Here is a 9,414-nt window from a genome sequence, read left to right as displayed (position 1 = left end):
ACTAATTTTCTATGTAGAAAGTTAAATATTAAGTTAAATAAAAGTTATAAAATGTTATAAAATCTATGTAGAAAGATATAATAGTTAGATAAAAAGCAAATATTTAGCATTAAAACTTTAATATCAATAAATGCAAAAAGATAAAAAAAAGAAAAACAAGTTAATACAATTGACGTTGACTAGAAATACATAAGAAATAAGGGGTTAAAAATCTACAATAAAAAAAATATGTTAAAAATGTCTGAGGGGTGGAGGTGGGTTGGGGTACTGTCCCGAGACTAGCCAATCGAGAGTTTGGTTGTATCCTTCAGTTGCTGGATTCTGTTGTTGCTGTAGTGAAGAAGCGTAAAACGGTGGCGACTGGTTTTGATTATTATTTATACAATTTTCTTGAGGTTGCTCCTCAACTGACGAAGGGAAGTACATTGGAAATTGGTTTTCGTCATTCGTACTGAAATCCCAAGAAAATTGTTGACCCTGGAGTTCTGGATACACAGGCAACTGATAATTTAAATTTTGTGATTGTCCGTTCGTTTGCCTGTACTGACATGTAGTGGTCGTCGTTTCACCGGAATACACGCAGCTAGGTGTGTTTGACTGTTGTAGCTGGACGGATTGATATTGGGCTTGATTGCTTGGAGAGGCCCAACTGTAATGTCCAGCCCAACTACTGGCTGAACACGACGGCGTTACTATACCGGAACTACCGAAAAAATTTGAAATCGTCGCCAGACTGCCGGAGGATGGAATTGCAGGAGGGGGAATAGAAATTGGCAAATTGGCTCTTCCTTCTCCTGACGTAGGAGCGCTCTGCATCTGTTTCTTAAATTTCATTCTTCGGTTTTGAAACCAAACCTTAACCTGCTGTTCGGTCAAGTTCAGTTCCATAGCCAATCTGCTTTTTTCTGTAATAGCCAAATAATGACTCGAGTTAAAAAGTCTTTCCAGCGTTAATAATTGTGCGCTGGTAAAGGCAGTTCTTCTGCGTTTTGGTCTACCTAAAAGCGAAAAAAAAACAATATATATTAATATAAACTCTAGAATGACTTTAAAGTGTGTAATTTTAAACTATGCAAAACTTCTTTCACTCAAGTACATGATTATCGACTTCTGTACAGCAGTAGGCCTGCTGTAGAACAAGCATATATATATATATAGGGCCTTTGCACTTCATCAATTAATAATAAATTTAAAAAAAACGAGGCCTTTAACCGAGTAGCTGATTTAGCTTATATATAAATAAAGGTTAACGTAATTAAGTAATTATTTTTTTTAAACAAAAATTGTTGGCAATCAACTACAAAACACCGATTTAATTCTTGAAAACGATTAAAAATTTAAATAAATTGTTGAAAAATGATTTAAATCTAAATGAAATTAACTGCTGAAACTGATTAAATTTGAATAGAATTAAGAGGCGAAACCGATTAAATTTAAACACAATTAAATGGCGAAATCGACAAATTTAAACACACGTGCTGAAACTAACAAATTTGGATCGAATTAAAAGATGAAATCGACACATAAACACAATTAAGAGAAGAAATCGACGTATAAACACAATTAAGAGATGAAACATGCAAATTTAAATATAACAGATTAAACAGGCAAATTTAAACACAATTAACAATGAAATCGACAAATTCGAACACTACACGTGCAAATTTTAGCCGAATTAAGCGATAAAAATCGACATTTCTGAACACGATAATACGCTAAAACCTTTAAATTTCAAACACCGATCATTAAACCGCGACAGAAAATTTAATAATAATCAAAAAATAACAACGAAAAAAGGGTAAAAGACTTCGACAGTTTCATTTATAAAAACAAACGAAAGGACCCGAAAAAAATAATAAAAAATAGAAAGAAAGAAAAAAATATATAAAGGCGATGGAGGAGGAGCGAGAGAGGGATAAAAATCGCAAAGTTAAATTATGAAAGTTAGATTTTTAAGAAGGAATTTTTCAGTAGAATGGTGACATCAGCTGGTGAAGATTCGTCGTCCAAGACACTGAATATTCAAGCACGAGGAAAAGCGCAGTTTCCAGATGCATCTGACAGTCAGCCAGAGACTGAGAGAGAGAGAGAGAGAAACTAAAAAGAGTTTCTGATTTGCAAAATTATTTCATTATTCATCCAAGCGACAGCTGGTTTCCTATTTTACTACGCATGCCCCCGAAAAGTGTGCTGTGGATTGTGGGAAATCCGCGCTGTTCCAGAATGTAGAAGGACCTATTAATCAAAGGAATCAGCTGTTGCTCTCGTGAACAGTGAAAAATGTCATTTGTCACGCCGTGTGCGATGCTCTTTCTGCCAGATGACTGATGATGTTGCAGCGTGAAGCTCCTCCATCCAAACACCTTTAACAGTGATCAAACAATCAATCCAACAATTCACTATAAGTAAAATAAATAAATAAATAAATCGGTCTAAATATATGCGAAGTGTAGGTTGGGAATGATGCAGGGAATTAGCTTCAGTGTTTGTCACGTGTCAACTTGTCACCCCAGTGAATGTCAACATAACACTTCATTAAACCATCGTTAATTATCTCAACCATCCTCTCGGCAAACATGTATCATAATGAGAGTCCCCTTTTCTACATATTGTTCTACGTTTTAGCCTGATAAGCGGCCTATAGGCATGCATGTGCGACTAACTAGAGCGGATCTACAATCTCCAGCTCGCCCTCTCGATGTGCTTTTATCATCAATAGAGTCTTCAAAGCTAACTTTGTAACATTAATTCTAGTGTTAGTAATGAGGTTACCGGGATCTAAATTTGTTTAAGTCCTTCTTCACACCTCCAAGATTATCTCGATATCATTAAAATGACAATATCTGGTAAGGCGACCTCATAAAATGGGCTTGAAAATACGCACTTTTTGCATCTCCGTCTATGAGATAAACGTGTTTTTAAAGTATTTTACGGGATTTATTAGCTGTCTTCTGATTTAAAGAAATTATTCTAAGTGTTATTTAATAATAAATGATTACATTAAAACCATTAACTCGATGGTTTTCTAGTTATAAACCTCATAAATATGATTCATAAAATGCACTTTCTCGTGTTACTTCAACACACAAACTGTTTTAAAAGCGGTCTAGAAGACTTATAAATCATTTCTACAATGTAAAGAATAGTTTAGAAGTGTTTTTAATACTAGAATATTTAATTAAAACAAGTTATTTAGTTATTAACCATTAGTTCATTAGTTATGCTGCTAGAAACATAGTTCAAAAATAGAAATCTTACCAGTTGTACAATGAAGTTGCATATTAAAGTAAAAATATTTCCAAAAGAACCTCTTAAATCATTAAAAAATAGTGGTTTAAAATTGTCTAGAACACATAATTTATGATAATTAGACGTTCAAAGATCTCCAGAACCCTAAACAAATTACAAAATGTCAAAAAAAAAACCTTCCAAAAATGCACTTAAAAGTCCAGTTTACTTCGAAAGGACATCAAGAATCCTCGTCCAACTGACAAAATTCAATAAAAATCTCGGAAGAAATGACACGAAAGGATCCTCAGGACTTTCTATAAATCGAAAATTATCAAAAAAAATGTGTGCCTTACACCCAAAACTACCTCTAGAACCTCCGTACAAGTCGGAAGATTTTAATAAAACCCTCTAAAAAATACACCCCGATCTTCCGTATAAGTCTCAAATTACCAAAAAATATGCCCGTTTTGCCCCTTACAAACGACGAAATTCCCGCAAAAACGCATTAAAAGCCAAGCTATTGTGAAGAAAAGGGCCCACTCATACAATTTGCCTACGAGTTAAATAGCGTAGACAGGACGAACATCAACCTTTACAACCCACAAAAATCCAGATGACACTCAGTCATCGGGATGCTAAGGGATGCCAAAAAGCGGCCACTCAACACGAGCACACAAGAGAATAATTCCCATAGCAACGTCACGTAAATCGGGTTGCATATATCACGAGTTCGTGAATTGTTTAAGATTGATCACTTAGACGAAAAGTGGCTTATTGGGTAAAGGCTACTTTGATTAAAGTTGTTTTTCAACTTGACAGATTATCGTAACGTATATATCTGATATGGTTATTTATTAAATAATAGGGTCTTGTCCTTATTAATCATATTAAAACACAATTAATTACGTCACAGTTAAGGATTTCAAATTGCCCCTTGGCACGATATCGATGAATTGTGCCTCTTTACGGCTGTTTCAGTGCTCTGCACGTGTCCCGGCGGCTTACCGACGTCTCCGACGGGCCCTTCTAGGCCCTACGCGTGTCTGAGAGGCCCTATAGTTGTACCAAGAGTAGCTATGAAACAGGCTGAAGATTCTAATGTAAGGCTTCTTTTTTACATAAATAACTAGGGTTTTAGCAGTATAGGGCCCTTCTAGGCCTTATAAATTAGCCTAGGCTTACTAATATACTTTCCATAAAACCTTATAATTGAATGATTTGCGTTGTTTTGGGTTGTAGCACGTTCTAGAGACTTGTCAACGTCTCAGATAGGACCGTATAGGCCCTGAGAGGCCTTATAAATGTATCGAGAGTAGCTATAAGAGGTTAAAGAATCTAATTGTAAAGCTATTTTTTTATATAAATAGGCCTTTTAGCATTACACGAGGGCCTTCGTAGGCCTTATGAATTAATCTAACAACACGTGGCTTATTTGTAAGAGACATTTCTTAGATATTTGTCTTTTACTAAACACTTTTTGATACTGAGACAAACACTTAGCATTTATTAATTTATTTATGAGGCTTTCTATCGGTAAATACAATTTATGGGGTGGTAACACGTTCTAGTGTTTTAACAATGCCTAAAACTTCTAGGCCTTACATTGCTATAAAATATACTTATAAAAAAGTAAAAAGACCAGCTGCTGATGGGTTTACACGACAGGCTTTTAAATATCTCAAACAAATCATTCTAAAGCCCCAAGTTTTTATAAAGTGTATTTACGAGGCCTCAAAATTACACTTGTTTATATTGTCGATATTACAATCTAATTCTAAGGCCTATTATTGCCTGATCTTTTTTAGATATAAATCTCACGTGTTTCTATATGTAAAACCTAACAATACAAGCGGGCCTTTCGAGGCCTCGTGTTGCAATTAAGTCTACTTATAAGCTATTCTAGCAACAGTTGATTTATAACAGGCTTTAGATATGCAAGGAGACTTTCTAGATTTAATGCCCTATCTTTAAGATCTAATAACGTAAGGCCTCAAGAACCACATATGACTGACTAGACAGAGATCTTTTATGATACCACGTATATATATAATTATAGATAGTTAATTAGGAGGCCTCTTTGTATAGAAGGAGTCTTTTAACTTCTAAGACCGTTTAAAGGTTTGTAGGCCCTATACATTATAGAAAGACAATCTAAATAGACGACTTTATAATTATAGGTTAACTAGAGGGGTCTTTCTCTATATAAAGGCCTCATATGACTGTCCAATACCTTCCATACTTAAGAGGTGATTTTATGAGCCTGTAATGCGTACAAGGTCTTGTAAGCCGTATGTACTTAAGCCGAGGGGGCCTTCTAAAACGTGAGTAATTCAATTTTCTAGGCCCTAGAGGAAAAAATGGCGGATATTTTTTCCATGATATAGAGACATTATACACTCAAGTTCACATACATTCGAAAGAAACTGTGTAAGAAGGATTCTATTTTTAATATCTTTGATTTAAAAAATAAAAACAAGAAGGATAAAATTTTCATTTATTTTAGTTCTAAATTCTTTAAACAATCTTTAAATTTATTATTTATTTATTTTTTTAAACGAAAAATAAAGGAGGAAATAAATATAAAAAGGAACCATCAAACAAAACAAGACGTTTCCTACATCAGATCGTCTAACAAAATCAGACAAGAATCGTTCCACTTGGACTGTTTTTAGATTTATTAATTATTATTTTGTCTGAAAATATCACTAAAAATAAAAATATTTCTATCTTTAACTTTACTTTACAATGATTTTTTAGTAGTTTACAGCGGCAGAAATACCTTAAAAAACCTCCAAAACTTCGGTCTTTTAACGTTAAATTCGCATAAATTTGAGAGTTTTTAACACCCGGATTATGGAAGAAATATTTAATTATTTCTTTGAACACATTAAAGAGCTTAAAACATAGAAAATTCTATATTTTTTAACCGTTAAATTAGCCTAGAATAAGGGGTTTAACACGTGGTTTACGGAAAAAATTCTACTTACAAAATGAGATTCCCCCATTAAATCTCTAAGTCTATGCTGTTCTAACACGTGGTTTATGGTAAATTTTCGTGTATTTTAACAAAATATCCTCCTTTAGATGTTAAACTCTTCCAAATTTAAGCTAATTTAACTAAAAAAATAGTATTTTATAAGCCGATTTTTTCTTTAAACAGTAAACGTCTAAATATAATTTGTAGACATTTAATGTTGCATAAAGTAGTAAAAAATTTGCATTTAAAGTATAGGTTTGTCTCTAAATTTGCATAAAGTTTAGAGGAATTTAACATGCGATTGAGCATCCCTTTCCTTAAAATGTTAAATATTTTTTTTTTTGGAAAATATTATAAGAAATAAATTATTTAGACGTTCAATAATATATAAAGTGCAAGAAGGCTTCCTCGAGAACATTTTACCCCTTTGTTTAAACACGAATTTAGAAGATTTAACACCTGATTGAACACGTTTTAAAAATATTTCTTAGAATAATCTTCTTTAAACTGACTATTCTAAGAAATGTTTGTGAAATGTAGCAAAATCGGCTTGTTTTGCTGTTAAATTAGCTTAAGTTTACAGGTGTTTAACACGTAATTGAGCACTCCCTTGTATAAAATATTATCCACAAAAGGTTTTTAGATGTTTAATCTTACGAAAAACAGCCGTAAAGTTTTAAAAAATCACCTTATAAAAGACGATTTACACACTAAATCGTTACTTTCTTTATGCTAATCTAACACGTGATTGAACATTCCCCTGTACAAATTAATCAAATATATTTAGAAAAATGTTTATAGAATGTTTTAAAAAATATCTTTTTGGTGTTTTATGTAACATAAATCGCATAAAAAAACATATCCTTTTAATGCTATTGAATTGTTTTATTCCTGCGTAGACTATAGGAGCAACACAGCGATATTGAGGGGAACCGTATAAGCTAGAGGAGCCAAGTAGCTTACGTTAAGGACAGTTTAACAAGCGATACAGCCTCCCCTTGTATAAAACATCGACATTAAACGTATAAAAACTGTTCTAAACAATATAAACTTACACAAAATCACCCTAAAATGCGCATCACCCGTTAAACCTTCCCTTACTTTATGCCGAATTTAGAAGAGTTCAACACGTGATGGAGTCTTCCCTTTCACAATTAAAATACTCCTTCCCCCCAAATAAATAAAATTAAAATTAAAAATAAAGATAATTTTTTAGATAATTCTAAAAATATCAAATAATTAACATTGAATAGGGGTAACCTAAATTAAATATTTTTAAGTTCAAATTATGCTTCAGTAATTGTAATTTGAGTCCATCAGATAAGGTTTTAGCGTAGAAAAGGGCGAAACACTTATTTATTTGTTTATCTGTAAATTCAAATAAATGAACCAGAAACGGGAAAAAAAGTTACCGTTAAGACAAAGGGCCAAATTCCACAAATTTCTCTAAACAATTGTCTTAAGACCACGTCTGAGCTTTTAGCCTTAGGGGCAATTACAACCGGCCAGGTGTTGACCTACTTAACCTTCTGTCTTTGCGTGAGAACATGTTATATATCCCCCACAATGCAAATTCGAACGTTAACGTCCATCCCACACCAAAAATTTGGTGGGAAAGTTTGACCTTCCGAGATCAAAGGTTGAGGGCGAAAAATAGAGAATTTTTGGCATATATATATATTTATAACCGTCTATAAAAGATTTTAGGAACCACCCGAGGGGGTGTCGATCAAATTCATTTGGATATTTTTAATTTTTTGACCGTCTGGACCAACCTGCGGTCCTGCTATACACCTGTTCGATTTTACGCTTCAAGGCGTCGAATTCTTGGAAATTCTAGTTCGATTTTACTAGATTCTAAACCGTAAATTTAATTTTTAGACAGTAAACCAAGAGAATATTTAAAATAATAATAAAAATAATAATTTAATTCACCCGAAAATAATACAAATTATTGTAGATTATTTAACGAATTGGCATGAAAATAATTCAAAATTTACTATTATTTCGCGACTTAATTTTATAAAATATGAATGTTAATAGTTATAAAATATTAAATTATTATCCTAAATTTTTTAAATTTAAGAATTACGCGAGAATTTTTTAAAATAAATTCAAATTACAGCTTAAAATTTATGTGGAATTGACACCAGAAACAAAGAAACGAGCGAAAAATCACGTTTAAAATCTAAAACAATTCGACTTAATTGTATTTTAAAATTAAATAAATAAATAAATAATCTTAATTACTAATTAAATTTTAATTAAAATACGGCATAAAAACGTTTCCGAATTTATTAGAAACGGTTAAACAAGAGGCCCGAATACCGCGTTAACATTACCGAACTGACTACTTTACAACAGAAAAGATTGCTTAAATAATTTCAAATTAGGGCCTTAAATTAAAATGCAATATATCAAAATAAAGCTTAAAGGGTCCATTTTAAGGTGTCCGAGGTTTTAATTAGCAGAAACGATAATTTAATTAAGAAATCGGTCGTTAAAGTGGGACACCAGGTAGACAATTTTGAGTAGAGGAGGATTTTTTTTGGACGGAGGTTACGCTCTTCGGGTCCATTTTATATAGGAAAAAACTCTTAGAGTTTAATAGTTTATTAGGGAACGTATACGAGATCCGACAAGTGGTTACGCTAGGAAGCCACGTCTGGGGTTTAAGATATATCGGTCAGCGGTTGGCGATAACAAATGGCCCTGTCATAAAGTCTAGTCAGTTAGGTCATTAGGATCTAATGGATGTAACGGGTCCTAAAGTCGACCAAACGATCATTTATCTTACCTGCACCGTTGTTGGAGTTCTGCGAGCGACGAGGATTGTCCCAGCCACCGTTTCCTGAAGGTCCTGTCTCCATAATTGTCAACTTTACAAACGTAACAGTTCAAATCTTAATGCGAGTCGTGTGTTCTTCGCTGTCCTAACACTTTGGACACCAGGTTGCACTGTGTAGGTGGTACTTATACAGTTCTTAAGACTATAGCCGTTATGACCGCCGGTCACCTATGCAGCCGTTTACACACCCCCTACTGAGATCCCTCGGGGGTGGTGGTTGTGGTTCTTCTGTTGGGGCTAGTCTAAGTGGATTAGCCTTGTGTAGTATGCATGTTCTCCTATGTTTGCGGTGTTTGATGAGTTTTTTTTTTATTTCCTGATTTTTTTCTTGAATCTTTTGTTTCCTTCTTCCTTAAGG

The 9,414-nt window shown here is 33.4% G+C and overlaps 1 protein-coding gene across 1 annotated transcript; it reads right to left on the bottom strand.

The window, feature by feature from the left end:
- Window positions 1–231: 231 nt before the first annotated feature.
- Window positions 232–9,078, bottom strand: LOC136979965 (homeobox protein Hox-B3a-like). Its single transcript, XM_067275993.1, has 2 exons — window positions 9,006–9,078; window positions 232–998 (listed from the first exon to the last, which is right to left on the bottom strand). Exons 1-2 carry the CDS (start codon window positions 9,076–9,078, stop codon window positions 232–234), a joined length of 840 nt encoding a protein of 279 aa, XP_067132094.1.
- Between the last annotated feature and the right edge of the window lie 336 nt (window positions 9,079–9,414).

This window comes from Centruroides vittatus, unplaced genomic scaffold (genome assembly GCF_030686945.1).
Source record: "Centruroides vittatus isolate TY-2023 unplaced genomic scaffold, ASM3068694v2 contig_656, whole genome shotgun sequence".
Classification (NCBI taxonomy): Eukaryota; Metazoa; Arthropoda; class Arachnida; order Scorpiones; family Buthidae; genus Centruroides; species Centruroides vittatus.
Note: the sequence above shows the minus strand (reverse complement) of the source record. Positions and strands in the feature narration are given on the sequence as shown.

What these genes read in the sequence shown, in the direction of transcription:
- LOC136979965 (XM_067275993.1), bottom strand. Translation starts at nt 9,078, where the DNA reads ATGGAGACAGGACCTTCAGGAAACGGTGGCTGGGACAATCCTCGTCGC. An exon ending in GAACTCCAACAACGGTGCAG is followed by an intron (nt 999 to 9,005) that starts GTAAGATAAATG and finishes TTTCGCTTTTAG; the next exon opens with GTAGACCAAAACGCAGAAGA.